The sequence below is a fragment of the Chlamydomonas reinhardtii genome, chromosome 17 (genome assembly GCF_000002595.2).
Source record: "Chlamydomonas reinhardtii strain CC-503 cw92 mt+ chromosome 17, whole genome shotgun sequence".
NCBI classification, from domain to species: Eukaryota; Viridiplantae; Chlorophyta; class Chlorophyceae; order Chlamydomonadales; family Chlamydomonadaceae; genus Chlamydomonas; species Chlamydomonas reinhardtii.
In genome coordinates this window covers 837,266-865,070 of record NC_057020.1, presented here as the reverse complement: position 1 = coordinate 865,070, position 27,805 = coordinate 837,266, and the positions used below count along the sequence as shown (strand labels likewise).

The following is a 27,805-nucleotide window of genomic DNA, read 5'->3' as shown; positions in this document are numbered from 1 at the left end:
GGGATGTCTGATAGACCTGTAAAAGTGAGGTGAATGAGTTTCGCACGCCCAGGGCTGAACGTGTTCAGGCTTCAGTCACAACCGCTCAGAAAGGCCTTGTTTAGCTTCAATTGCCACGTTAAGTACCCAATAAAAACGACAGTTGCGTCACTGCCGGCAACGGAAGCAGCAACCGTGACTATACTTGCCAAAGTCGAGCCTGAAGCGCCGCCGACCTCACTGGCGAGCGCTCCCGCGGAGCGCCGTGCTGAATTAGACAGCAACACAATGGAAGTTGAGCGCGACGGGGACAAGGAGCCAGAGGTTGGCAGCAGCGGCGCCACCCCCGACGCCGGAACCGCGGGGGCGGCAATCGGCGGTGAGCAGCGAGGGCGCACTCCCGCCAAGCAGCCGGGTGGTGGTGGCGGCGGCGGCCGCAAAGGCTGCGGCTCAAAGGATGGTCGCAAGGGCGGTGGCGGCGGCGCGGTGCAAGCGGCCAGTGCGTCGTTTGTGCCGCCGGAGCTGCCGCCAGGCACCGTCATCGAGGACGCCGCGTCGGCGCCGCATCCCGAGGTACGTACGGTATGGCGCCGCCGGTGTGGAACCACCGAATGTCCGCATAGCCAGCCAATAACTTGACGTGGTACAGGCGCGCATGCCGGCACGTGCACGTGCATGTGCGCAGCTGCGGGGTATAAACGCCTGCACGGCGTCAAGGTGCTGCGTGCGCACCCGCCGCTGAGGACACCGACTGCCGGCTTGTCCTTTCAATTGTAATTCGCATCCTTGCGCACCACTCCGCGCCACTCCGCTGAGCGTCATTTATCCCTGACTCTCTCGTGCTACAGGACTACGTGTTCGTGCGAGGGCTGCGGCTGGTGAGTGGCTTGGTCGGTGCTTTTGCCTTTCGTTCATCCAGCGGCAGATCACAGTGGCGGTGCTGGCGTTAGCGCCTCGATGCAGTTGCGGCTGTGCTGGCTTTGACGCCTTGATGTTGAGGCCGTATCCAGCCAGCTTTCAGTCGAACCCATTAATGGAGGTGTTGACCGCTTGTCTTCACGACTGGCCATTCCTAAGCATCAAGAGAGCCGCTATCTCACTACCACGCACACAGGTGAAGCCATACTATTTTGACTTCAAGTGCTATGTGAAGCAGCGACAGGACGGCCGCCCGCTCATGCAACTCATGGCCGAGGTAAGGGCAGGAGTGTGAGTGCGCGTTGTGTGCGCGTGGTTCGCATGCAGCTGTACGGCATGTGTTTACGTGTCGTTAAGGGGGCGAGGGAAGGGCTCGACTGTGTGCATGATGCCATGCGTTTCCCTGGCCCTCTTGTCCGAAACAAGCTAGCTCTGGACCGCCCCCGATCCCTTCGTCATATGACACACAAACACACAAACACATGAAACGCACGATTGAGACCCCCTTCCCGCTCCCTGTTGTCACTTCCGTAGGAGTTTCCCATGTTGAGTGAGGACTACTACACACAGGCGGTGGCAACGGGGCGACTGCGGGTGGAGGGCAAGGTGCCGGGCGGCGGACGTGGCAGTGGGGGTGGAGGCGGGGGTGGAGGCTGGGCGGCCAGCAAGCCGCTACGTGCGGGCATGTGCATCCGGCACTTCATCCACAGGCACGAGCCGCCGGTGCTCCAGGGCGATGTGGAGGTGAGAGGTGGGAGGACGAGAGGTGTGAGGGCTCGAGGTGGAAGGAGGTGGGATGGGAGGTAGGAGGAAATGTGGTGCGGTTTGGGACTCAAGGGGCCCGTGTCACAGTGAACACTTCCAGAACAAACCCCGTGCCCCCGCAAAACCGACGCCCTCTTCAACCAACAGATTCTAGGTGTGTCTGACGACTTCGTGGCCGTCAACAAGCCCGCCTGCATGCCCGTGCACACAGTGGGCCAGTACCGTAAGAACACCGTCATGGGCGTCGTGCAGGTGCGCGTGGCGACGGTGGTGGTGGGGAGGTGTGGGAGGGGAAAGGAGGCGAGGCCATCCACTGTGTGTGCGTGGAAAGCACAAGGGGAAGGACCTGTGTGTAGAGCCTTGCGCAGGGAGCAAGCCCCATGTAGCCGTGTTGGCCTCTGGAAGGATACCACCCAGAAGGATGCCCCTGCAAGCTACAACTGTCAGGGGACTGCGGGGCGTGCGTGCTTCTGCCTCGTGTGTGCTTCCGCCACGTCCCAGCCTAGTGCTCTGACTCGTGCCGCATCCGTCACACTGCGGGACACATCAACAACTCCCCCATTCGGGCATCACCGTCGGTATTGGTTGCTGGCCCCCAAGATTGTCTACCGTTCACCACTTCCTGGACTAATTTCAAATCAAACCCCTCACTGTGACACCACCGCGCCGCGCTGCAGGCCACGCACCCGGGCCTGTGGCCGCTGTACCCGACGTACCGCCTGGACAAGCCGGTCAGCGGCGTGCTGTTGCTGGCGCGCAGCAGCGCAGTGGCGGGGCGCATGCGGGTGCTGCTGGAGGTGAGGGAGGCGTGGTGGTGGTGGTGGTGGTGGTGGTGGTGGTGGTGGTGGTGGTGGTGGTGGTGGTGGTGGTGGTGGTGGTGGAGGAGGCAAGAGAACGGGGTGGGGTAGGGTGGGGTGGGGTTATGTGCCGGGCACAATGAACAAGTCCCAGTATCATCAGAAAGTGGGGTTAAGGCAGGGCTTTTCGAGGCGGTTAGGACCGAGAAGGTGCCGGGCTGATGTGGAACCCCACGCAAGCTCGCTCTTGCCTCACTTCATCAAACCCCCATCCCCACCTCTGACTCTGCAACCCTCCATCCCCATGTCAGGAGCGCGGCTGCGCCAAGGCCTACGTGGCCCGAGTGCAGGGCGTGTTCCCGGACACCTCCTCGCTGTCCGGAGGCGTCATGGTGGTTGACACGCCGCTGGGGTGGGAAGCCAAGACCAACCACGCCACGCCCGTGCCCGCCTCCGGCCTGGCGGCTGACGGCGCCACGGCTCTGCCGCCGGCTCTGGTGGCGAGCGCCAAACCCGCTGAGACGCACTTCCGGCGACTGAGCGTGTCGCCTGACGGGCTGACCAGGTGGGGTGCATGTGTGTGGTCGTGTACGTGTGTGAAAGACACGGCGTGCGGGTGGGTAGGTGGGTGCGAACAGGCCTATGCTACGTGCCTCCCACCAGTGGGTGCCATGCGCCGCTCGCATACCCACCCACGCACACAGCCGCCATCCCGGCGCTCCCGCTGGTCGTGCCACCATCGTTGACCTACACTGCTTCCCACTTGCTCACCCACACCTGCCCTGTCATCGCAACCCACACCTGCCGTACCACCGCCGCCACGTACGACACACTGCAGTGTGGTTGAGGCCGTACCCAAGACCGGCCGTACACACCAGATCCGTGTGCACCTGCAGCACGTGGGGCACCCCATCGCGAACGACACGCAGTACGGCGGCAGCTACGGCTTACCCCTGTTCTTCCGGAGGGGCATGGGAGGCCCCGCCCGCCCGCACGTGAACGGGCAGCGCAGGTGCGGGGCGGCCCGTTGGGCTTGTGGATCTGTTGTGGTGTCTGCCCGTGCATACGTGAACGGGTGCGGGCGGAGGTGGCCCGTACTCGTGTTGGGGGAGGCGGCGATCAGGAACGTGTTGGCTATGCATTGGCACTTCAAAGGACTGCAAGGCTGTGTGTGTGTTGGATACGTGTAAGATGCCCTGCCCACCACTACAGGCGTTTTGCGGAGGAGAAGTCGGAGACAGGAGCGGAGGGCAGCGGCAGCAGCGAGTCTGCCGCAGACGTGGCGCCAGCATCGCAGCCCGCGCCGGCGGCGGCAAGGCCAAGACCCGAAGCGGCGGCGGGTGCCGAGGCCGGTGGGGTTGCTGCCGCCGCTGACAGCGCCCCCAGCCACGAGCCGCCCCACAACAAACGGCGGCGTTGTAGCAGCGATGGCGCAGCTGTAGAGCAGCAGCAGCAACAGCAGCAACAGCAGCAACAACAACAGCAGCAACAGCAGCAACAACAACAGCAGGAGCTGCAGGAGCAGCAGCCTGACGTCGAGGCGGCGGCGCGAGCTAGCGCGCCGGGTGGTGTGGGCGCAAGCGGCGGCGCTGGGCCGAACGCTGACACGGAGTTGATCGCCGCCTCCTCGCAGCGCTACCTGCAGCTCTACACACAGCCCGAGTTCCAGGTGAGTCGGGGTGACTGGGGGGCACGGAGGACCTGCTTCTGCTCTTCTGAGTGCATTGCCTTTCTCGCCTTCCTGGACAGTGCGCCACTACACGTGTGATTGGTGCTCGAACACACTCTGGTACAAACACATACACACACACCCCGAGCTCCCGTGCCCCATGTGGCCGTGCCTGCGCCGCCACGTGGCTTGCACCGGAAGCAAGCATCCGCGTTGATCCCACTGCCGCTCCCACCACCTCCTCCTCCTCCTCCTCCTCCTCACCTGGTCATCACCCGCTCCTCCCCGCCTCCCCACCTCTCCTCGTGTGTGCAGGTGCCAGGCAGCTGCTCCGACCCGCTGTGCCCGCACTGCCCCTGCCTGGTGCCCGAGGGCTACCCCATTGACCTGGAGCCGCTCTACCTACACGCAGCCCGCTACGCCTCCAGTGCGGACGCCATGGCGGCGGCAGTGGCGGCGGCGGCGGCGGCGGCGGCCGAGTCAGAGGCGGGGACAGCGGCGGGGGCCGGGGTAGGCGGTGGTGCAGAGGCAGGAACGCGCGGTGCTGGCGAGACGGAGGTGGAGGCGGCTGTAGGTAGTGCGGGCGCCGGGGAGTCGTGGTGCTTCGTGGCCCCGCTGCCGGAATGGGCGCGGCCCGAGTATGTGGCCGTCCCTGCGGGGAGAGGCGGCGGGGCGCTGGCCTAACCTGTCGCGGGCGCCGTGGCCTGTGGTGGGGCCTGCGACCAGTACCTACACCCAGTGCTTGAGATGGCAAAGGTTGTAATGGCATGGGCTGTAGCGAGTTATCGGCGTGGTAGCGGGCCCTCATGTTGCCGAAGTTTGCGAGGGTGTGCGGAAGGTCCTTAGGGTGTCATTGACGTGTGCAGGCGCCCTTTGTTACCGGGCTTGCAGTCGGCGGCGGGAGGCGTAGGGTTAGCGGTGTACGGCTTTGTCGGGTGACACAGAGGCCAGAGCTTGGGGCATACGCGGCCAGGGCCGGAGTGCAAGGGCATCAGCATCAGCAGTGCCGGCACTGGTGCCACCACACGAATGCGGAGACGCGGAGCGACGCGGTGCCCCAAGCCGCATTCCTGTGCCTTGCATGTGGAGCTGATTCCTGGCAATCGGCAGCCGACATGGCCAAGCCGACATCAAGTGTTCCTTGCTGGGCCTTGCAACACGCAACCGCGCCCGGTGTTGAAACACAGACAACGTCACCAACTCGAAAGCCGGCTTCCATCAAGCGGCGCAGCTGATGTGCGCGTCTGCATTGCACCGCGTCCTGGGCCTAGCGCAGCCTGGTCGGGGCCGCCGGCACTTGCCGCCTGGTGGCTGCCACTGCCGACTGAGAGCAGACGCCTCCAGGCTACAGCTCCGAAGTGCCGTCGTGCACGCCATGCCCGGGCAGCCCGGCTGCCTCGCCACCCCCCACCTAGACGTAGGTATGCTTGGCAGTTGACAGGGCACTGACCTGGGACCTCTGCATCGCTGCCGAACCGATTTATCCCATGGCACATTATACGTGCACATCCTTTGCCACACCCTGCCGCATCACTCAGGACTTTGCTTTTCACCACCCTCAGCTCTTGCTCATACTACGAATTCAGGGACCCACAAGCATGTCCGCACTTCCGACATTCTTCTTCAGCTGCCTGTTGCCCCTCTTGTGCCAGTCGACAATTGACATCATTCCCCTGACACAACTTGGCACATAGGGTTGCACGAGGACGCACAGTACCCATCTTCCCAGCCACCTGGCTCCTCCGAAGAGGGGGGAGCCCATCTCCCCTGTGTGCGCCCGCCCACCCCGCCCCTCACACTCTCTCTCACACACATATGCCAAGTTAGCCACTGGCATCGCCAATATCAGTACTATCACCCTGCGGCACTCATTTTTGCTTTGCGCAACGCCGACAGCCATTTGCCAAAATCGTGGTTCATCTCTTTGCCGTGCCCTATCACACCACGGGCAGGGGCACCCCTGGCCTCTGCCGAGCGTTCCCATGTCAGCTGCCGTTGGTCGTGACCGGCCCCACGAACCCACACACATTGCCCACACCTCCACACCCAACCATCGACATTGCAACGTACGCCAACGCAACACCCGTCTCCAAGCACCCACGCACACAGAAATAAGAGTTGGGCTAGCGTCCTATACTTGCCACCCCCTACCCGCCGCTTCGGCAATCACTACCACAGCGTGCAGGGCTCCGGTCAATGAAGCAATTGGGCTCCAGAATGCTTTGCGTCAGCATTCACAGTGCGGTGTGCCAGACATGGTGATAAAGCGTCAAATACAATGAGGTAAGCGATACGATGCCGCGTGCAGCATAACTTGTTACGACCGACCGGTTGCCCGTCAGTCAGTGGATTCATCGAATTCAAAAATGTAACGGATTAGCCGTGTCCGCAAGCCAGTCATCCCATGCTTAAGTCTACGCAGTCGGCTGTGGCCGTGTTATTTCTCATGGTTTTCAGGGTACTTATCTGACCGGGCGCATGCGACAGAGACACACACACACACATACGCAACGTTTTCCTTGTGCTCTTTAACACACACACATACACGCACACACAGACACACACGCAACCTGGGCGTGTCCGGTGTTCGGTGGACTCATTGGGCCCAGCTCGTAAGGCGGCATGCAACTGATCCACACACACAGGGACACCAGACACGCAGGGCACGTCAGCACGATTTCAGACGAGAATTCTCTTGCTGATGTGGCCAATACCGAAGACAGCAGCTCTCAAATCACTTATCCCCCGGCACAAAAACACACACGCGCACATCTACGTAGCTTCGAGCTGTTGACCCCATGTTAAGCCTCACACGTTCTTTGCATCGCACTAAACCCGTCGCAACGGTGCGCCTGCAGCACAGCGTGGCCCCAAACGGGCGCTTCACAGGTACTTGCGGCAGCGGCGGTCGCCGCAGCGGCAGATCAGTAGGTCCACGCCGGCCTCCTCCGCCGCCCGCTCAATGAACTCCTCGGGCAGGCCCTGTGGTGGCGTGTGGGTGGTGAGGTAGTGCATGGCAATGAGGGAAACGGAAACGCACGCGCAACCGATTGGTGTGTATCGGTGTGTTGATGTGGCGGTGTGGCGGCGTCGCAGTGCGGCCCTATGCGACGAGCTTCCCCCTGCATCCCCCGCCCTGCCCCCCGCCCCTTCTGCCTCTCCGCTGCCCCCACAACATTATTTGGAGAAATAACTCGCAAGTAACGCCTCTGCCTATGCTCGGCTCATTTTCGCTTGGTTTGGTTTAGTTTGGGCTGGAATTTACACCCCCCCCCTTCCCACCTTGAACGCCTCCAGACACAGCACGCTGCTGAGCTTGTAGTCGTAGGTGAGCTCGGTGCCGGGCGGCATCGCCGTCAGCGCGAACAGGAAGATGCGCCGCTGCCCGTTCACCAGCAACGTGCGGGCCACACAGTTGGGGCTGTGAGGTTGGTGCGCAAGGGGTTGGGGGACAGTCAGAGTAGGTGGGGGGAGAGCGGGGATGGAGAGGAGACGATCAAACAGGCAGGCAGGCAGGCAGAGGTCCGAAGAAGTGCGGAAAACGCTCAACAGGCTTCTGACTGGACGGGCTGAACGCATGACAGGGCGCGGGACTGGGCATCCTGTCAGGTGTGCAGGCCGCCGCCTGACAGCCACAGACAAACAGCGCGCACGCCTGTGCCGCCCCCGCCCCTCTGCCCCGCCGCCCTTTGACTCCGCCGCCCTTTGACTCCGCCGCTCTTCGGTCTGCCACGCCCGCCTGCCTCTCACCCGCACGAGTGGTTGACGAAGCGCATGATGTTGCCGGCGTGTGTGGCGTCCAGCACCGTGGCCTCCTCGCGTGGCCCGCCCGAGTTGAAAAGGTAGCAGCCGTCACGGCCGCCGGCAATGTACCTGCAGCCCGGCCGAGCATCACATACACACTCGCATGGCCATACATTATTTGCACAGCACATATGCACACACCACCAGCCACGCCACCTCATCTCGCTGCTCTCAACAAGCCGCCATCCACCCTCCACAACCCCAACCCAACCCCAACAACCAACCGCCAACAACCGCCAACGACTGCCAACGCACCTCTTCTCCCGCACGTCCGCCACCGTGGGCCGTACAGCCTCGCCGTAGTACTCCATGAGCAGGGCGCCGCCGGGCACGTGCGCGGCCGTGAACACACCCAGCTGCGCAATGGGCGAGCGGCGCACCACGAACCTGTGTGGCGAGGAAGTATTGAGCGGCGGATGGGGAGTTGCAGAGTTTAAAGGAGGAGATGTGGAGCACACCGGGTAGATGCTGTACTCACATGCGCGCATGCGCACAACCCGCACACAAGCCCTAGCGACATACACACCCCCTGCGCACTCGTACCTGCTGCTCAGGAGCGCTTTGGCCTCCCGCAGGGCGTTCAGGATCTTGCCGCCCGAGGCCACATCACCGCCGCGACTCCCAGCCGCGCCGCGCGCCCCGCCTCCCCCTCCGCCGCCCGGCCCACCGCCGCCGCCCGGCCCGCCGCCACCGCCGTCCCCAGCCTTGAGCCGCACACCACCCAGCGCGCGGCCCACCGGCGGCTCCAAGGGCACCAGCACTCGGCCGCCGCAGCGCTTGCGCTTCACGGGCCCGCGCTGCTGGTGCAAGTCTGCGGCCGCGTCCGCACCACCCCCTGGCAGCACCGCCGCACACGCCCGCGCAGCCCAGCTGCCTCCAGCTCCTCCCACGCCTAGCCTGGCGGCGGCCGCCGCCTCGGCGGCCGCCGCGCCTGCCATGCCTGCACCCAGCGGCTGCACGCCCAAGGGAGGCACGGAGCCGGGTCGGTTGCCGCTGCCGGGGCGCACGGGGCATATGACTGGTGGCGGCTTGTGGCGGTGACAGCCCAGGCGGGCGCGGTCGACGGCAGCGGCGCGCGCGCAGCCCGCCTCGGATTCGACGGGCGGCTGCGACTGCGCCGCCAGCGGCCCCTGCTGGGCCCGCAGCGCCTGGCGACCCTGCTGCAGCCCCTGCCGCCTCCGCCCTGGGCCCTGCGCAGCAGGCTGTGCCTGCTGGCTCGCCTGCTGCGCCTGCTGCTGCTGCCGGCCGCGGCCTGCAGGCCGGCCCCGCCCCCGGCCCCACATGGCCGCGCCAGTGGCCACGACACCGCTGCGGCCCCTACCGCGGCCGCTGCCGCCGGCCTCCTCCTCGTTCACGTCCCAGTCCTCGCCGTCGCTTGCAAGCCCCTCCGTCAGCGCCTCCGCCTCAAACTGCAGGTCCTTTACATTGAACACCCACTCGTCCTCACCAGCGGCGTCGTCGGCGCCCGCTGCCGCGGTTCCGTACCGCTGCTCCGGCGACTGCTGCTGCTGTAGCAGCAGCAGCTGCTGCCGCGCCGCCTGCACCGCCTCTGCATCCAGGCCTGCAGACAGCCAACACAGCTCCGTGATGGACACGAACCGCCGTTGCGGCGGCTGCAGCTGCAATTGCAGCTGCGGCTCATGCAGGTGCGGCGGGACGCCACTGGCGACAGGCGCTCTGGGCGCCTGTGTGGGCCGCGGGCCGGAGGCACCGGGAGCACGGCAGCTGGTGGGCGTGAAGCCCTCGGGCGCCAGCTGCCACCCCGCCGCCAGCAGTCGCGCCGTCTCCTGTGGGTCTTGCTGCAGCGGAGCAGGGCTCTGCTGCATGTGGTCAGCGAGCGGGCTGCTGCCGTTGACGTCGTCGCCGCTCGCGGCCACGCCTCCCGCCGGCACAAGGACCAGCTTCGGCTGCTCGCTGCTGTGGGGCTGCTGCCGCTCCCACACTCCTTCCACCTGCTGCTCCCCCTGCGGCTCGCCGAGGCCTAGCGCCGCCGCAAGGTCAAAGTCCGCATCCAGCGCCTCCGGCTCAGACTGCCGGTACTGCTGGTGCTGGTGCCCGTGCCGGCGCTGCTGGTGCTGCAGCTGGCGCTGCCAGCCATTGTCCTGCAGCAGTCGCTCAATGGCCAACATGGCAGTTGACACAGCCTCAACCCCGGGGTCGCCGCCTCTCTCACCGCCACCGCGACCACCTTCGGCAGCGCCGTCGGCGGCGTCGTTAGCAGCATCTGCCGCGCCGCCGCCAGCTGGCTGCACCAGCCGCCGCGTCTTCCTCGGCGACGCTTCCGCCGCGGCGCCTGCCGCCGCGGCCTGTGGCGCCTGCCATGCGTGCGCTGCTGCTGCAGCTTGCGGTACCGGCCCTGCCGCAAACGCGGCGGGCGCTTCAAAGAGGGATGCCGCGGTGCCGCCGGGCTGCGCCGCCGCCGCGCCCGCTGCGCCCATAACGCCGTCGTCGGCATACCCGCACCCGTCGCTAGAGCTCCGCCGCCGCTTCGCGCCGGCTGCTGCCAACCCGGCCTCGGCCGCAGTCGTGCCCTGGTAAGCGGGGAAGAGCCCCGGAGCCGCAGGGCCCACGGCCGGCGCGAACGCACCAATGGCGCCAGCGGCTGTAGCAGCAGCAGCAGCAGCAGACGGGCTGTAGCTGTAGCCATCGTAAATGCGGTGGGCGGCGTACGCTTCCGCACCAGGTGGTTGCAGCTGAGACTGCAGCTGCGGCGGCGCCGTGGCGGCCTGCATGACGGCGGCCGAGGCTGTAGCAGGGTAGCCGAGACCGAGGCCGCTGCCGTGGCTCCCAGCTACAGCCAGCGGCGGCCTGGCAGTGGGCGCGGCGGGCGCGGCAGCAGCAGTGGCGTGGGGCAGTGGTGCCGCCCGGTGTCGGGGGTCGTCTGCTGGGGGCCATCGGCCCTGCGCCGGCGGCATCTGCTGGTCCTGTTGTATTTCCACTGACCCCTGGAGCTGCTGGTGCTGCTGGTGCTGTCCAGGCCGCTCTAGCTGGAACTGCGGCTGCTCCTGCTGTTGCTGGCGTGGTGGTGGCGACACGGCCTGTAGCCCCTCGTGGCCCATGCCAGCGCCCTTGAGCAAAGCTTCTATGGCCACGCCTCGAGCCTGCCTCTGCTCTTGCAGCTGGTCCAGCTGCCCACTCTGCTGCCGGGCACCTGGCCGGCGCAGCACCGACCACAGCTGCGACACCAGGCTCTGTTGCCGCCGCTCCACCAGCTCCGGCTTCACCCGCACCGTCGGCGTGTGCAGCGGCGGCGGCGAGCCCAAAGCAGCGCTGCCGCCTGGGTCGTGGCTGCCGCCGGCAGTAGCAGCCAGGGCCCCCGGCACTGCTGGGCCAAGGCTGGCAGCGGGTTGGGGGTGGGCTGCGGACACGCCCGGGCGCTCGGGCCCGGGCAATGCGGGCAGCAGCAGCGGCGGCTGGCTCTGCTGCTGGTGGTGCTGGTGCTGGTGCCGGTAGTGGTCTTGTAGGTCCTGAGTGGGAGCGTGCTCCTGGACCTCCTCCTGGGGGAGCTGTTGCTGTCGCTGCTGCTGCAGCTGTTGCTGCTGTTGCTGCAGCGCAGGCTGGAAGAGCTGCGGTGCCAGCGATTGCGGTGCCAACATCTGCAGTTGCTGCTGTGGCTGCTGCTGCCGCTGAGGCTGCTGCGAATGATGCGCCGCCATGTCGTGTTCCGCCATCTGGTAGTGCTGCTGGGTATTCTGCACCTGCTGCTGCTGTGGCACCTGTTGCTGTTGCTGTTGCTGCTGTGCCTGCGGCTGTTGTGCGTACGTATGACACGGCGGCTGCTCGTTCATTCCGTACGGCTCGCGCGGCGGTCGGTCGTGTTGGCCTGGCGGCTGTGCGTACTGGCCCTGGTACTGCTGCAGACGCTGGTATTGATGCTGCTGGTGTTGGTGCTGCTGGTGTTGGTGCTGGTACGGCGCATGCTCATGCGGCTCGTACTCCTCCTGCTTGATGTAGGCTACGTAGTACGGCTGCCGTGTCGGACTCTGCTGCTGCAGCTGCTGCTGCGGCGGGCCCTGGTAGGCAGAGTAATGCTGCCGTGGTGGGTACTGCTCGTGCTGATAGGGGTAGTCCGCAGGCGCCTGGCGAACGGGCCCATTTGGCACCGGCGGCGCAGACTCCGACGGCTCTGGATAATAGTACCTATCGCCAGCCGCGCCGGCAGCCGCAGCCGCAGCTTGCGATGGTTGGCTGTAGGGCTGGTGGTGGTGCGGCGGCGGCGGCAGCTGCTGGTGCTGCTGGTGCTGCACCACCTCCAGCTCCCAAGCCTCCTCGTACGCTCCGTGCTCCTGAGGCCGCGGCGGCGGCCGCCCCGACGCACACACGAGCGCCTGCCGGTACTGCTCGTGCGGCGGTACGGGTGCCGGCGCCGGCCCGCCTCTCGCAGCTGCAGATGGCGGCGGCTGCGCCGCTGCCGCAACTGCATACGCCCGCGGCGTAGCCGCCATTGCCACCACGGCACTGCCTGGCTGCTGCTGCTGGTTCTGCTGGTGCTGCTGTTGCATGCAACCACTACCTGGCGGCAGGCCGTACACGCCGCGCGGCGGCGGCGGCGCCACCGGCGCGGCCATGTGCTGCAGTGGCGGCGGCGCCGCCGCCTCCTGACGGTGCGGTTGCGCCTGGCCGGGAGCAGTTGCGAGGCTCAGCTGCGGCAGCTTGGGGTGTGGGGGCCCGTAGCCTCGGGTTCCTGATGGGGCCGCAACCTGGGCATTCGGGTGCGTTGTGTTCATTCCGCCGTCGCACGGGGAATCGACGGTGCCCTGCATCCCTCCTCCCGCAGTCGCCGACACCTCCTCCTCGTCGGCATCCGGCGTGGCACAGCTGCCTTCGCCCGACAGCTGCTGCTGAGGTTGCTGCTGCTGCTGCTGCTGCTGTGGCGGCGGTGGCGTCTGCTGCTGTAGCGGTGGTGGTGTCGGCTGCTGTTGTTGCAGGGGCTGGGTCGGCGCTTGGGCCGTGTACGGCGACGCCGCAGCATGGGCTTGCAGCTGCTGCTGCTGGTGCATGTGGTGCTGCATCGCGTGTTGCTGGTGCCGCTGAGGGTGGGGCGGCAGCTGCTGGTGCCGTTCCAGCGGCTGGGGCGGCGGCGGCACCGTCTGCTGCCGATGCTGGCGAGCGGGCGCGTGTGCCGGTGGCAACACATACGGCGCCGGATACTCCGCCGCCTGTGTGTGCGCCGGCGGCAGCGCCTGCTGGTGCTGCTGCCACTGCGGCTGCGGCTGCTGTTGGTGGTGCGGGGCTGGCGGCGGCGGTGCTTGCGGCGGACGCTGCGGGTGGCCTTGCCACGTCCGGAGGTCATCAGCCGGGAACGCCTCCCGCTGCTGGTGCGGCCTAGGGAGCTCCGGCTGTTGCTGTTGCTGTTGCTGTTGCTGCTGGAGCAGCTGTTGCTGTTGCTGCTGCTGTCGCAGTTGCTCCACTTCATGCCTTTGGTCTCGCGCGAGCAGCATTTGTTGCTGTTGCTGCTGCAGCTGCTGTTTTGCCTGCTGCCGCTGATGCTCCTGGTGCTGTTGCTGCTGCTGGTGCTGCAGGTACAGCAGCTGACGGCCCTCCTGGCTACCCAGCGACGCCTGCCTAGCCGCCACAGGCGCTGCCCCAGCCGCCAGCCCGCCCAGCGCCTCACGCCACCCCGCCACCGACCCGCCCACCGACGCCGGCGCAGTCGGCGAGGTGTCTCGCTCCAGCCAAGCCGCCGCCGCCACGCGGCCTGCCACCGCCGCCTCCAGGCGCGGTTTGGTCGACTGGCTGCTGGGGGGCGGCTCCGCCCAAGTGCTCGCACCTGCAGCGCCCACAGCATGGCCAGTGCCGAAACCGGCAGCGCTGCCGGGCGGCTGACCCGACGGCGCCGCCGGTAGGGAGCTGTGCCGTGACAGCGTCCGGGGCTCGCCGTGGAGGAGGGGGTGGTGCTGGTGGGGGTACTGCTGGTGGGAGTGCTGGTGAGGGTACTGTTGGTGGTGGTGGCCTTGTGACCGTGTGGCGACAGGTGGCAGGCCCTGCTGCGGCGGGCTGTGCTGCGGCCCGCCTGCTGGCCCCGTCGCCACTGCCGCATGCGGCGGGGGCTGCTGAGCACTGCGGGCCCACACCTGCTGCTGTTGCTGTTGATGTTGCTGTTGCTGTTGCTGCTGCGGCTCTGCATAGGGACGGGCCTCTTGCCACCCCGAGCTGCGGCCTTGCCCCGAGCTCCCCGCCGCAACCGCAGCCACCGCCGCAGCCGCAACCGGCGCTGGCCCTGCGGGGTCCGCCGCCATCCCTGGGCCTCCGCCGTGCGCTGCGCCAAAAGGCGCCGCCTGCAGGTACGCCGCGTGCTGGAAGTCCCGCGCGGGGCCCGGTGCGCACGGCAGGGCTGGCGGCGCTCCCGCGCTCTGGCGCCAGCTGCTGCCGCCTTCGCCGTCAGCGCCCACTGGCGCCAGGGGCGCGGCTATATGGCGGCCGTGGTCGTGGCCGTGCGAGTGATAGTGGGGCGCGTGCGCGCCATGAAACGCGTCCGCATACGAGGAGGCGGGACGCGAGTATGCGGGCGCCGCGCCGCAACCTGCGCCCGCAGGCACACCCGCAATAGCATTCGAAATCGCGGCAGGTGTAGCCGCTGCCGCGGCGGAGGCGGACGCCGTTCGCCGGGGTGGGGACGTCGCTGCCGCTGCTGCAGCTGCCGCGTGCCGCCAGGCTACAGCCGCGGGTGGCTCCTCCTCCCCGTCCATCTGCTGTTGCTGGTGCCGCTGATGCTGGTGCTGCTGGTGCTGGTGCTGCTGGTGCTGCGGCCGCTCCTGCGGCGATGGTTGCCACTGGTGCTGCGGCCGCGCGGGCTGCACCGGCGGCTGAGGCAGGTGTGCATGCGGCTGCAGCGGCTGCGGCACCGGCGCCTGAGGCTGGTGTGCATGCGGCTGCCACGCATGAGGCTGCGGTGCCGGCTGCCGCTGCAGCTGCTGCGATGGCGGTGGCTGCGGCTGGGGTGGCGGCTGTGCCTGCTGTTGCGACGGCAACTGCACGGGGCGGTGGCGACACTGCTGCCCCGCGACATCGCCGCTCAAGGCCCAGCGCTCTGACTGCGGCGGCCACGTAGCGCCCAGCTGCTGCTGGTGCGGCTGCCGCTGCTCTTGTGGCTGCGGAAGTCCCAGCGCTGAGTCATGCCGTTGCAGCGGGTGCTGCTGGTGGTGCTGGTGGTGGTGCTGCTGCTGGTGCTGCTGCTGGTGCTGCTGTCGTTGCTGAGGCGAAGGTAAGACGTACGGCGGCAGCAAGTGCGGCGGGTGCTGCCCGTGTCGCGCATACTGCAAGTGGTGGGCCTGCAGTTCAGGTTCCGCCGCATGCGCCCCGAACTCGTCGTCCTGCTCCGACTCCTCCCCTCCGACCTCGGCGTACACATAACCGGCCGGCGGTGGCGGTGGCGGCAGCGGCGTCTGAGAGCGGTAGTACACCGGATGTGGGTGCGAGGGCGGGTGCTGCTGCGGCGGCGGCGGCTGAGCGCGGCGCACTGGTGAGTACGGGTGCGCCTCCGGCAGCGGCAGCTGCGGCGGCGGCGGGCGCAGCCGGAGCGGCGGCAGGTGGCGGGGCGGACCAAAGGGGTCCGCCGCCACCGCCACTGCTACCTGCGGGCGGTCAGGGCGACGGCCTGGCCCGCCGCCCTGCGGCCCGGCCGCCACCCACACCGACCTGGCGCCCGGCGCTGCCACATGCAACACCCCCTGCGGCGCATCGCCGCCAGCGGCACCGGGCGGACCCCGGCCCCCCGCTCCGGAGCCCCCTGCGCCCGGGCCGGGCCCCGGCCCCTGGGGAGGCGCTGTCGCGCCCGGGCCTCCTCTCACTGGGGGGTAATTGGATGCGGCCGCGACGGGCACCGACTGCGACCGCACCCCAGCAGCTGCAGCGGCGGCAGTAGCAGCGGCTGCAGGGCCGTTTCCTTGCCCGGGTGCGGACCCCCAGGGAGTCCAGCCGTCGTGGGATGCAACAGTGCCGCCAATCCGATCACCAGCACTGCCAACACCACCACAGCCACTGGCGGTGGCAGCGGCGGCGGTGTGGCTGCTGGCCCCGTCTCCGGCCCCGCGCAGCATGGCGCCGGCAGGAGGCCGTGAGGGGTTGCTATCCGCCGCGCCGCGCCACTGGTAGTGTTGCGCATGCCGCCACTGCTGCTGGTGCAACTGTGCTGCTTCTGATGGTGCTGCGTGTGGCGGCGGCACCGGCGGCGGCGGGCCGATGCCGCCAGGAGTTTGTGGGCCGTAAAAGCCGCCTTCGGTAGTGGGGCGGACGCTGGGCTGGGGGCCAGCGGCAGCAGCTACAGCCGCGGCGCGGGGCTGCTGCCAGGCGCTGGCCCCGGCGGGCTGCTGCGGCGGCGCATAAGCGTGTAGCTCACCTGCGAACAAGGCGGGGCGGCGAGCGCTCAGGCTCCTGCAACGGGCGCAGGCTACGGCGAGTGCGGCTGCTGTGTGGGTCGGGCGAGTTCGCGGGCGGGTCAAAAACTTTGCGGCCCGTAATCAGTCCAGCCGACACCGCGCACCCTCGGGGCTCGCTGTCGTCATTATATTGAGGTGACTGCAACTGCATAGTCCCGCGCGCGGCCACCAAACGCCGTCCGAGCGCGGTGCAACTTTTCATGAGCTCTTACCGTCATATTGCGCTGGGGCCCCACCGCCCGGCTGCTGCACCCCAGCCCATTGCGTCTGCATTGCTGCCTTTTAGGTGTACGCTTCCATGGCTGGGGCCAGCCAAGCGACGGGCCTGTCCAAGACTTTTGTCCCGACCGGCCTCAAAATCAACGTTAGCCGGACTCCTATGTTAAAACATCCTAAGTTGCAGCCGGCTGCAACGCCGGGTGTTTTGCAAGTTGAGGCGCAACCGAACGAGGTAAGGGAACGGGCTCCAGAATGTTGTCGGTCGCTTTGGATCAGTGACGTTAACACACAGATACGTTAAGCAAGGGTTGCCACCGCGCGAGGCTGCGGAATGCGGAATGCGGAGTGAAAAAGTGCTGCTTGAGTGTCTGCAGCCTAGGCAGGATTAATTAGCTGCTTGTCTTCGGTTTTATAAGCTTTAATACTTACTGCACGTGGTGGCACAGGTCTGGAAACAGCAACCACCTGTGATGGCGCGCATGGTTTGGCGCGAGTTTACACCTCGTGCCCTGAAACGAGGCATTGTTTTAGCTGACATGTATCACACGTTTCTGCCCGTTTCTTAGCCGCAGTTAAGGGTGTTGCTTCTGCAAGAATGCGGAGGACCCTGTTTCTCGGCAGCGCGTTGCTGTTAGCATACTGCCTCCTACTGGCTGCGTCACAAGGAGATGGAGTGCTAGGAGAGGAGTGCCTGGCGGAAGATGGCACTTGTCCAGCGCCTAGCCTGCGCAAGTCCAGCAGCAACGCGACCTCTATGCTTTCGCAAGCGCTCGGTGAGTCTGTGTCTTGATGATTTTGAGGCGAGGCCTGATCTGGCCACGTTCCCGCCCACCAGAAGTTAGTCGAAAAGACGCTTTCGGGCCTCCCACGCGCGTGCACTCTGCTGCCGTGCGGGTTGCAGCCAGGCACAAAACGTGGCCGTGGCGGAGGGGGCCGCTAGCCTGCGCGTCACAGGGCGGCTGCTGTGTGCGGCACGCCGCACCGGTCCAACCGCTGTCAGCTGACTAACATGCACCAATACATATCCCGGTGGTCCACCCTTCCGGCGCTCACACACTCGGCCCGTCGCCCGCGCCCAGGAGACGAAGGCGCGGCGTGGCTGGCGCACGTGTGGCCCGTGGTTCAGCCCGCCGGCATCAGCGGCATAGTAGGCTACGCCACCGGCCTGTTGGTGCGGGTGAGCTGCGGTGGAGCAGGGTCATGTGTGCCAGCAGCGGGAAGCGCAACGGAGCGTGTCGATATTGCCGGTTGGGGCTTTTGGACAAATGAAAAGTTGGCAGGGCTAAAAGCATCTACACAGGCTGGAGGTCGTTGAAGGGGTTTCCTGGTGGCGAAAGCATCAGGGCACGGCCCGAAGTGGGAGATGTGTGCAGTTCCGCCGGCGGCGGCTGCTGGACCCCCAGCCCCCCAGGCCCCCCACCGCCTTCCTCCCCTTCCTCCCCGGATGGCCCCGGCTGGCCCCAATGCTCCCTCCGCGGCTGCAGAGGGTGGTGCAGATGGTGGTGCTGGCCACCGCCATCCTCATCACAGCGGTGCAGGTGTGTGTGTGTGTGTGTGTGTGTGTGTGTGTGTGCGCGCGCTTGTAGCAGGCACTGCTGGGTGCGGGTGCAGTGCGGGTGCATTGCTGCGGGTGCATTGCTGCGGGGTGTGGCCGCTCGCTGCTGGTGACGCAAGCACACGGCAGGCGCCTGCTGCGTGTACGCCTGGTGGCATTGCACCGGAAGCTGCTGCTGGAGGAGGGCGGAGGACCCCTCCACACGCCTGGGCCCGTGACCCGGCATCTGCCTGCTGGGCTTCTGCACAACCAGTATGATATGTCAGTGATACACACGTCTAGAAGGCTGTCGCTGTGGCTCAACTTTCAATTGCGTGCCTCAGGGCTTGGCGTACCTGGGCTGGGTGACGGTGCGACGGTGCACTGGGATCGAGTGACGGCTGACCTGCAGGAGGTCATGGGGGGAGGCAGGTGCGCGGCGCGGGGGGGGGGGGGCGGCCCGCACTGGGTGGCGGACTGGGTGTCCTTGCATGTCCACGCACAGGCTCACACACATACGGTGTACACGTGTGCCGCATTGCGTGCATGCCCGGTCTTTGTGTGTTCGTTCCCTCGTGCTTTCCCAACACACGCGTCCTGCGTAATGGCACGGCCCGCACACCGCAGCGGGGGCGGCATGGGTGCGGAGCAGCTGCTGGCGCTGCTGGCGGACCGGGTCACCGCAGTGGCATCGCAGGTGGGCGGGGCCGGCGGGGGGGCGGGAGAGGGGCAAAGGCGCGTTTGGGTCGGGCGGGTGCGCGGTGTTGCGTGTTGCAGGAATGGGCGCTGTTGGGTGTTGACCGCAGCTGCCTGTGTTGAGACCTGAGACACGCAACGTGAGAGCGACGCGGTGTCCGGGCGCGAGAGTCCAGGGTGTTGCGTGTGCGTGTGCATGCTGTCAGTCTACCCGCCCGCCCGCCCGCACACGCCCGCACACGCCCGTACCCGCCTGCCCGCCCGCCCGCACCCGCCCGGGCGCAGGGCCTGCCCTCCGTGGCGGGCTTCACCACGGGGCTCACGCTGGCGTTCATGCCCGGCCTCCAGATCATCTAGCCGTGTGGTTGCCGAGGACTGCTGAGGACTGCTGCAGCCAGGGGTGCTGCGGCTTGCTGCGACCTGCTGCCGTCAGTGCTGTGTCTGTTGCTGCGGGCGGCTGCGGGCTGTTGGTGCGCGGAGTGAGGTGGCGGCGGGTAGAGGGTGTGTGGCGAGGCGTCAGCTGGATGGCGATGAGGATAGAGGGTGCGGAGGTTGATGCCATTCGGGGATGGCTGGAACTGTGAGTTGTGCATTTGTGGATGTGACGCGGCCCGGCGGCCGTGACCTGCATTGTTTTGCTGCATATCAATGCTGCGTATTGTAGTATTGCTGTCGTACTGGTGCCCCCATCACATCTTGCATATAGAACAGGCGACTGGGCGAGGTTGATGATGATGAGCGGTGCGGCATCATGAAGGGCTCAGTGGCACAGCTGGTGCACGCGCGTGTAGCCAAAGCCCATGTTGGCATCGCTCAGGCGGCCAGCCCATTTCAAGTGCTTACTGATGCAGCACAGCGGCTGGCTCTGCACCGCAGCCGCGCATTTCACTGGTCAGTGGTCCCATAGGTCAGGTGCGTCCGCCCGGGTCACAATTGCCCGGGTCACATCTTCATAACGCTGTCGGAGGTAAAAGTCAGCCATTCGTGCTGTAGTTGGCACTCACGCCTCAAGGCTATGATGTGCCGGTCTGTTCCGGACTGCTCGTCTCATTGTCACTCAAACTTTGGTCCTCCCTGCTCGTCAAATATCCTGCGCCCCCGCCTGTCCCTCTTGCTTGCCGGATCCTGGCCAGTCCCAGCGTCACTTGCCGAATGCACGCGCCTTTGCGGCGAGACACACGTCGAGCCGTCCAAATGATATCGAGATACCCACGTCACCCACCCCTGCTCTTCGTGCGCGTGACCTCCTTACTACCGGTCTAGACCGGTAGAGTCGCGCCAACCCCCCAGCCTGACGTTCCCATCCAACGCACACATACCCACCACCACCTCCTCCTCCCCCTCCCTTTGCTTCTCCTCCTCCTGCACCAAGTCCCCTCTAACCCCTCTTGGCCGCATCCCGCTTAGCCCCCGACCGGATCTTGTCGATGGCCGCCTCCAGCGCCTTGACCTGCGCATCGCGCTCCTCCTCCTTCTCGCGGCCGTCCTCCACCACCTCGAACACGTGGTTGTACACGCGCGTGCCCAGCACCGGGTCGTAGCTCACCTCGCCCAGCCGGGTGCGCTGCTGCAGCGCCGCCGGCATGCGAGCCTCGGCGCTGTGTGTGCGGGTTTTGGGGAGAGGGAGAGGGAGGGGAGGAGGAGAGGAAGGGGAGGCGGGGTCAGCAGCCAGAAGGTGATAGGTTGCGTGAGAGAGCGGTGGGAGAGTCTCTTTCGTCCCCGCGCAACGCATACCGTGAAACCCAAAGCAAAGCACCATCCACCCATGCATCTCCCGCCACACATCCCACATCCCACCACCCAGCTGCAGACCTCGCTCACCGCAACACGTACTGCGCCCACCGCAGCCGCCACTTCTTCTCCGCGTCCGCCCAGCCGTTGGAGTAGACGTACATGATCATGGCCGTCATCACGTTGCCCAGCAGCAGCAGTACAACCGCCACGTACAGCAGCCAGTACATGGTCGCGAAGGCGGTTTTAACCCGGTGGTTGGGCACTACGGCAATGCCCTCGTACGACGCCTCGCCGTACAAAAACCGTACCATCGAGATCATGCCGTACCCGATGTTTCCCATGGGGTCCCACATGGACAGGCCCAGGGCTGTCATGCGGTCGGCGTCACCGATGATGGCGGAGGTGGCGCCGTTGGCGCAGGTGTAGAAGGCGAGCGTGAAGCCGATGTTCGCGATGAAGTAGAGGCACACGAACTTGACCACCTCCCACCAGCACCGCTCCAGCAGCACCACCAGCTGACCCACGGCCTGTGCGTGCGCGTGCATATGCGTGTGCGTGTGTGCGTATGCGCGTGTGTCAAAAAACGGAACGGAACACGAGACTCGCCCAAATCCTCCCGTGCGTGTGTGTGCGTGTGCGCAAAGCTCAGGATAGCACACCGTAAGATCACGCCCTGCCCCGCCCTCTGCACCCTCCCCGCCCCCACCCACCCCCACCCCCACCCGCCCCCACACTTACCCACACCCACCCACCCACCTACCCACCCATACCCACCCACACCCAACCACCCACCTACCACCCATATCCACGCACCTGCACGCCGCGCGAGTAGTACAGCATAGACACCCAGCCGCTGAGCGCCATGAGGCTGACCACCACGTCGTCAAACTCCAGCAGCCGCACGCTGTCGCCGCCGGGGCCGCCGCCGCCCACGCCGCCGTAGGTGCTGGCCCAGATGACAAAGTGCACCAGCGTGGCGGAGTGGTGGAACACGTGCACGAACTGGATGGGGTCCTGGATCATGCGCTTCACGTAGCCGCGGTAGGCGTGCAGCAGCGTCCTGCGGAGACACGGCAGTGGACGGATGGGCGGCAGTGGGCGCGGTGGGCGTGGTGTCGCAGGCAGCACGAGGGAAGCAAACACGCACGTACGGCACCATGGGGGGCAGCAGGCGCCCGTTGTGCTTCGGCTACACCGACACCGCCGCCGTACAGTCAGTCACGCATACAGGGTAGAGAGCCCCTGCACAGCTCCGCGCCAAAGCCTCCTAGGAATGCCACAGTGGCGTACGTAAACCCCCACCCCACCCCAGTATTATCGCTTGCAATTGTCGCCTCTGCCTGAGCTCTGCTAGTTTGGCTTGGGTTCTTTTAGATTGGGCTGGTAGTTGCAACCCCACCCCACCCCCGCAGGCGCCACTCACTGCACGTGCCGCAGCCAGGTGGGCGTGCGGTCCGGCTGCGGCTCCTCATCCGCCGCCGCCGCCGCCGTGTCGCCGCCGCCGCCACCCGCGCCGTCGTACGTCCCCGGCTCCGCCGAGGCAATGTTGGTGGTCTGGCGGCGTGTGGCGGCGCGCGGCAGGCCGCCGCTTACGTTGTCGCCGCCGCCGCCGCGCATGCGGTTGCGGATCTCGCCGCCCTCGCCCACCGAGCCACCCAGCGAGGGCGCGCGGTTGATACCGGAGAGGTTGGGGTTGGAGGTGCGGCCGTGTGGCTGGCCGTCCCGGTTGGTGCCGTCGTGCGCGTGCGCGTCGGGCGCCCGCAGCATGGTCGTGACCTGCCGCGGCAGCCGGGGGGAGGGCGGAGGCAGCAGGCAGCCGGTGTGAGTGTGCGTGTGGGGATGGGGATGGGGAAAAAGTGAGAGCGGTACAGCGCGGGCAGGACAGTGCAATGCAGTACAACACATGTTGTATCGTTGTCAGCACGTGTTGTCACTTTGTGATGACAACCGGCAGCCTACAGGTCAAGGTGCCTCGCCCGCCGTCACTACAGTATGCAGCACAGCACATACCTCCACACCCTCCCTTCTGCCACCTGCGTGGCTCAGACCGCCCCTCCCTCCCCAACCGTCGCCCCTGCCTGTGCTCCGCTAGTTTGGCTTGGACTGGTATTCGCAATCCCCCCTTCCCCTTCCCTCCTCTCCTTCCCACTTCCCCTCCCGCTCCCCGCACGGGCCTCTCCCTCACCTTGGGCGCCTGCTGCGCCGCCGCGAAGGCGTTCTTGCCTCCGCCCATGAGGCCGCCCGGCATGTTGCCCAGCGGCCCCGGCCCCAGCCCCACCGACACAAAGTCCACCGGCTCCATCAGACCACCGCCGCCGCCGCCCATCGCAGACAGCGCACCCAGCGCGCCGCCCGCATGCTGCGTGGGGTTGCAAGGTCGTGCTTATGTTACTGCATGTTGTGTTGTGTTGCGTGATGTGTATTGTTGGGTTGTTGTGAAGGTGAAAGTGGGTAGGGAGCACGAAAGGCCAGGCAAGGAACAGGAGCAGCAATTGTGCGTGCTCCTGAGTCCCGGTTAACCGCGGAATGAACTGGAAGTGAGAGACGGATCATGCCGCGCAACACACCCGCTTCCTATGGGCTTGGAACTACCCAGCCCCCCTCGCTCCACGCAGACACGCCGTACGATACCTGTGCGCCTGCGCCCATGTAGGTCGCGCCGCCGCCGCCCGCCGCCGCCGCCCGCACATGATGTAGCGCCGCCACCTGCTGCTGCAGCGCCGCCAATGTGGCCGCCGTGCCGGCGGCGGCGCCGCCGCCAGCGCCGCCACTGGCCGCCAGTTGCGAGTAGAGCTGCTGCATGGCTGCCATGCTGCCGTACGCAGCCGCCGGCGGCCGGGGCGGCGGCGGTGGCGGTGGCGGCGGCGGAGCGGACGCCGCGCCCACCGCCGTGGCGAAAGGCGACACGTCGCCGCCAGCCGCCGGTGCGCCGGGCTGCGGGCCCTCCGTTCCCTCCGCGACAGGCCCCGCACCCGCGCCGGCGCCGCCACACAGCGCCGTGCTGTGCCACTCGCCGTCACTGTCGCCACCACCACCCCCGCCCGCTGCCGCCGGCCGCAGCGCGGCGGCTGAGTACGGCGCGGCCGCCGCACCCGCACCAACCGCCGCCGGCTTGCACGTGCTGCCGGCGCCGCCACTCGCCGCCGCCGAGTACGGCGCAGACGCCAGCTGCATACTGATCATCGCGCCGCCGGCGGGCGCTGCCTCCGCCGCCGCCTCCAACGCCGCTGCCGCCGAGGCAGTGAGCCCGCCCGCCACCGCCCCCGCCCCCGCCGCCTCCTCATCCAACACCTCCTCAATCACAACGCTGGCCAACCCCGCACCACCGGCGGCAGCAAGCGCGCGCGCGCTGTACGCGGCCGCAGGCCGCCGCCACCGCCCCTGCGCCCCGGCGGCGCCCTCCGCCGCCACCTCCCCACGCTCCATCGCCTGCTGCTGCTGCGCCGCCTCCAGCTGCAGCTGCTGCTGCAGCTCCGCGCCCTCCGCGATGGGCTGCTGCGTGTTTTGCTGCTGCTGCTGCGTGTTCTGGCGATTGCTGGCGATGAGGCGTGTGAGGAAGTTGGACTTCTGGGTGGTCATGGTCTCCAGCCGCTCGCCCGGGATGGGGTACAGCTGCGGCCGGTACTTGGAGGCCGCCTTCATCAGCTTGCGCCTGTGTGCGGGTAGGGGGGCGGTGTGTGTTGTGTGGGGCGGGGGTCGAGCGAGTTGCGTCGACATGTGTTGCGTGTATGTATCGTGTGGGTGCTTGCCTGTGAGCAAGGCAATGCATCAGCAAACGCCTCCCCCCTAGCCTCCCCTCTTTCACGGACGGCTACCCCCCCTCCCTCTGCCTCCCTCTCCCTCCTCCCTCCCCTGCAGTCTTCAGTGCATCCTGTACCGCTTTTCCAAACATCCTTGCAATCCCCCCCCTCCCCTCTCCGCCTCACCTCCTGAACACGCCTGCGGCCCACTGCGCGAAGTCCACCACGTCCACCAGGAAGAACAGGCCGCCCAGGATGACGCCGATCACCTCCATGGCGAACCGCTCGCTGCTGTTCCACAGCTTCTGCGAAAGCCGGGGGTGCGCAGGTGGAAGGAGGGGTGGGACAGTGGTGAGGTTCCGTGAGAGGGAGAAACAGGAGGGGAGAGGGCAGGGGGGAGAGAGAGGCGGGCCACGGGGAACTGGGGGCAGGCGCACGGCGACATGAACACGGCACCGCACACGCGCGCGGGCATGGCTGGCCGGGGGGGGGGGCACACACTGACACACGGCCACACGCGCCCGCCAGCCCGCCAGCCAGCCCCGCCCTCCCACACACACGCCGCCCACGCCCTCTGCTCACGGTGTCGCTGATGAGCCAGACCAGGAAGGTCTGGGACAGCACGTAGGTCAGGTAGGCCAGCACCTGCGGATGAGGTGAGGAGGAGGTGGGGAGGTGGAAGGGGAGGAGGGGGGAAGAGCGGTGAGGAGGACGTGTGGGCTGGAGAGCGCAGGGCGGAGCGTGGTGGGGCTCGCCCGGGGAGGTCGGTCTCAGCCAACATCGAGTTCGGTTTGGCGGCCTCCCACACACACACACACTCACCCACACCGCCTCACCCACCCCAACCCTCTCCAACCCACTCCCGCACCCCCACCCAGCTCCGCCCCACCCCACCCCACCCCACCCCACGCATCACACCCCCCACGCCCACCTGCACCAGGAAGGTGGTGCGGCCGAATCGGCTCCACTTGGTGGCCAGCAGCGTGCGAACCAGCGGGTCCTCCAGCACCTCCAGGTGGCCCTTGCGCACAGAGGTCTCGATGGCGGAGGGCACGTACTCGCCTGGCAGTGGGACGTATGGGGCAGGGGGGTAGCAGGGGGTAGCAGGCAGGGGGCAAACAGGTGGGCGGCAGGGGACGGGGACCGGTCAGGACGGGGCACAGGACCGGGCAGGCCACGCCTAAGGCCACGGTGTACAGGCGGACAGGCGGACGACGTAGGTCAGGGCATAGGGGGGGACAGTGCCGTGATGGGCCGGCACCAACACGCACACGGAGGGAAGGCCCGCGCAGAGCACATACCGCAGCAGCCGTGGCGCCCACACACTCACACCCGCCCCCACCTGGGTTCTGCACCGTGTCGATCTCCCTCAGCGACAGCGAGTAGCTGGTGACGGGGCCGTACGCCCACGCCACGCGGCGGCGCTTGCTGTAGATGTGCTGCAGCATGCCCACCTTGCCCAGCGAGGCGGCCAGCAGCAGAGGCGTCTGGGGGGGGGATGGGGGCGGGCGGGTGGTTTGGGTGCGCGGTGGTTTGGGTGGGCGTTGGTTTGCGTGGTTGGGAGGGTGGGCGGGCGGGTGTTCAGTGGCTGAATAAGGGCGTTGGGGGCGCACCCGCGTGTCGGCGCCTGCCGCACGTGCCACAGCAACGCCTTCTTTCTTGCCACGCGCCCACGCCTGTGACTCCTTCGCCCCGGGGTTCTGGAACGGACTCCCCCTCCCCCTGACCCCCCCCCCCACCCCTCCCCCACCCCCTGACCCCCAACACCCACGCCCACCACCTCCAAACCTCCCCCCCGCCGCGGCGCGCACCTGGCTCCTGTTGTTCTGCACGTGCTCCGAGGCGCCGCAGTACTCCACCAGGTGGTCGTACATGTCGGGCTGGTCGTGCGACACGCACATGTGCAGCGCCGTGTTGCCCCTGGGGGGGGAGGGGAGGGCGCAGCAGCAGCAGCAGGAGCAGAAGCAGGTGGGCTCATGGCGCAGCAGGGTTGTGAGGGAGGCTCAGGCGGGTTCACCCCGCCATCCCAAACCCCTACCAAATCCCCTCCCTCCCTTCCACACGCACCACTGGTCTCGGTCGTGGTTGACGCGCGCGCCGTGTCGCTTGAGGTAGGACACGATGTCCTTCTGCCCGGTGCAGGCGGCGAAGGACAGCGGGAACTCGCCGTAGTAGACGGCGCTGCCGGGCTGGAAGAAGCTGCCGTAGGCGCGCGCGCGCACGTCGGCGCCGTTCTGGACCAGGAACTTGACCTGGTAGGGGCGGAAGAGGGCGGGGCGGGGGCGGGGGCCAGGGGCAGGAGGGTTTCGTGCCAGGGAGGGAGTCTTGTACGGTATCACTACGGTAACCCCACGCGCGGTGACCCCACTAGGACGATGCCCGCCCCCGGCACGGTTCAAGCCCACTGCTGCCTCGTCGGTCTTCGCATGCCATCGCCCCACGCCGTCTGGTCCTCCCTCCGACGTCCACACGCGCTGCATCAACCCTGTGTGCAGCTGCCAGCGCGCACCATGTCGAAGTCGTGGTTGACGATGGCAATGTGGAGGGCTGTCTCGCCCTCGTACTGCCCGGGCGAGTCACTCTCCGCCTTACGCTCCTGGTAAGGCGTGTTCACGAGCGTCTTCCCATACAGCTTGACCAGGTACTTGGCAATAGCCAGTGTGGAGGGCGTGTTGAGCAACATGGCAATGTGGAAGACGTTGTCGCCCACTGGACCTTTGCTGTACACGTTGCACTGGCTTGGAAACAAGCGGGTAATCATCTGCGTGTGCAAGGGGAACCGTCTGAGCGCAGGAATGCGACCCCAGCGCAGGTCCTAATACTGCAGCGCCGCACGCCATTACTTGCACTGCATTTCTGGTGCTTCAACAAGCACATGCTCAGAGCAAACCCGCTGACACCACCGCACGAACGCCCGCATCCCCAAAAAGTACTCGCCTCAAGGTTGCCATACTTGACAGCGTGCCAAGCCGTGCCTGCCGAGTCCATAAGCTACACATGCGAAGCAGAAAGGCATGGAGGAAAGGCTGTAAGAGTGGGCCAGGTGAGTCCATTCTGCGCTGAAACCTGCCTTTGCCTGCTGGACAACATTTGATTTCGCGGCAGCCAGTCCAGACGTGCCACTCTGCTTTGGCTGCATCGCCTTCAAGCGGGCGGTAGAGGTCCGGGCGGAATCCATGCTTGTTTGCTTCCTTTGCCGGCGGGCCTCAGGCCCTCAGACCTAGCCTCAGGCCCTAGCAATTATGCTCGAATGTCAGTTAGAATAGTTTCATGGCTAAAGGCCGGCTCGCGTCAAATTTGACTGAAACGCAGAAAGCACGAGTGCAAACTATATGTGCAAGGGCTGCTGGCCCCTGAAGTAGTCAGGTTTCTGACTTGTTTGTCGTGACATATACTATGCAGCCAGAGCGCCGGAGTATGCGACCGTATGCACGGGTTTGCTGCATGGTCACGCCCTCACTCTTGCAAGTTCCCACGCAAGGGTGCTCCTCATGGCTGCAACTCACTGGTCCCGCTCCTTACCGCGTTGACAGCCATGCTCATGTTACGTCTGGAATACGGCCCGTCCTCGT

At 66.8% G+C, this 27,805-nt stretch overlaps 4 protein-coding genes across 4 annotated transcripts; 2 read left to right on the top strand and 2 right to left on the bottom strand.

The window, feature by feature from the left end:
- The first annotated feature begins 2 nt into the window (after positions 1-2).
- CHLRE_17g702400v5 (uncharacterized protein) lies at positions 3-5,268 on the top strand. The gene is made up of 10 exons (XM_001691542.3): positions 3-552; positions 828-857; positions 1,094-1,174; positions 1,432-1,641; positions 1,810-1,914; positions 2,340-2,459; positions 2,771-3,024; positions 3,298-3,471; positions 3,672-4,128; positions 4,444-5,268. Exons 1-10 carry the CDS (start codon positions 268-270, stop codon positions 4,810-4,812), a joined length of 2,085 nt encoding a protein of 694 aa, XP_001691594.1. The 5' UTR covers positions 3-267; the 3' UTR covers positions 4,813-5,268.
- A 272-nt stretch (positions 5,269-5,540) lies between these two features.
- Positions 5,541-16,912, bottom strand: CHLRE_17g702351v5 (uncharacterized protein). The gene is made up of 6 exons (XM_043071940.1): positions 16,523-16,912; positions 8,476-16,270; positions 8,188-8,319; positions 7,879-8,001; positions 7,411-7,549; positions 5,541-7,110 (listed from the first exon to the last, which is right to left on the bottom strand). Exons 1-6 carry the CDS (start codon positions 16,581-16,583, stop codon positions 7,012-7,014), a joined length of 8,349 nt encoding a protein of 2,782 aa, XP_042914399.1. The 5' UTR covers positions 16,584-16,912; the 3' UTR covers positions 5,541-7,011.
- A 150-nt stretch (positions 16,913-17,062) lies between these two features.
- Positions 17,063-19,568, top strand: CHLRE_17g702300v5 (uncharacterized protein). The gene is made up of 7 exons (XM_043071939.1): positions 17,063-17,302; positions 17,609-17,706; positions 18,014-18,067; positions 18,408-18,434; positions 18,476-18,495; positions 18,691-18,760; positions 19,045-19,568. The coding sequence occupies exons 1-7, from the start codon at positions 17,125-17,127 to the stop codon at positions 19,114-19,116; spliced, it is 519 nt and encodes a 172-aa protein (XP_042914398.1). The 5' UTR covers positions 17,063-17,124; the 3' UTR covers positions 19,117-19,568.
- A 12-nt stretch (positions 19,569-19,580) lies between these two features.
- On the bottom strand, positions 19,581-27,622 carry CHLRE_17g702250v5 (uncharacterized protein). Its single transcript, XM_043071938.1, has 15 exons — positions 27,304-27,622; positions 27,171-27,224; positions 26,743-26,994; positions 26,301-26,485; positions 26,045-26,153; positions 25,576-25,720; positions 25,165-25,295; positions 24,816-24,878; positions 24,420-24,538; positions 23,125-24,145; positions 22,679-22,852; positions 21,917-22,269; positions 21,307-21,553; positions 20,581-21,020; positions 19,581-20,357 (listed from the first exon to the last, which is right to left on the bottom strand). The coding sequence occupies exons 1-15, from the start codon at positions 27,409-27,411 to the stop codon at positions 20,138-20,140; spliced, it is 3,621 nt and encodes a 1,206-aa protein (XP_042914397.1). The 5' UTR covers positions 27,412-27,622; the 3' UTR covers positions 19,581-20,137.
- Between the last annotated feature and the right edge of the window lie 183 nt (positions 27,623-27,805).

Coding starts and splice junctions, on each gene's coding strand:
- CHLRE_17g702400v5 (XM_001691542.3), top strand. CDS start 268: ATGGAAGTTGAGCGCGACGGGGACAAGGAGCCAGAGGTTGGCAGCAGC. Junction 858..1,093: donor TCGTGCGAGGGCTGCGGCTG/GTGAGTGGCTTG, acceptor CCACGCACACAG/GTGAAGCCATACTATTTTGA. Junction 1,915..2,339: donor CCGTCATGGGCGTCGTGCAG/GTGCGCGTGGCG, acceptor GCCGCGCTGCAG/GCCACGCACCCGGGCCTGTG.
- CHLRE_17g702351v5 (XM_043071940.1), bottom strand. CDS start 16,583: ATGCAGACGCAATGGGCTGGGGTGCAGCAGCCGGGCGGTGGGGCCCCA. Junction 16,271..16,522: donor GGCCCCAGCGCAATATGACG/GTAAGAGCTCAT, acceptor CCTTGTTCGCAG/GTGAGCTACACGCTTATGCG. Junction 7,111..7,410: donor TGTGTCTGGAGGCGTTCAAG/GTGGGAAGGGGG, acceptor ACGCCACCACAG/GGCCTGCCCGAGGAGTTCAT.
- CHLRE_17g702300v5 (XM_043071939.1), top strand. CDS start 17,125: ATGCGGAGGACCCTGTTTCTCGGCAGCGCGTTGCTGTTAGCATACTGC. Junction 17,303..17,608: donor TATGCTTTCGCAAGCGCTCG/GTGAGTCTGTGT, acceptor GCCCGCGCCCAG/GAGACGAAGGCGCGGCGTGG. Junction 18,761..19,044: donor TCACCGCAGTGGCATCGCAG/GTGGGCGGGGCC, acceptor GCCCGGGCGCAG/GGCCTGCCCTCCGTGGCGGG.
- CHLRE_17g702250v5 (XM_043071938.1), bottom strand. CDS start 27,411: ATGGATTCCGCCCGGACCTCTACCGCCCGCTTGAAGGCGATGCAGCCA. Junction 26,995..27,170: donor TCAAGTATGGCAACCTTGAG/GCGAGTACTTTT, acceptor TTGCACACGCAG/ATGATTACCCGCTTGTTTCC. Junction 20,358..20,580: donor TGGGCGCAGTACGTGTTGCG/GTGAGCGAGGTC, acceptor CCGCACACACAG/CGCCGAGGCTCGCATGCCGG.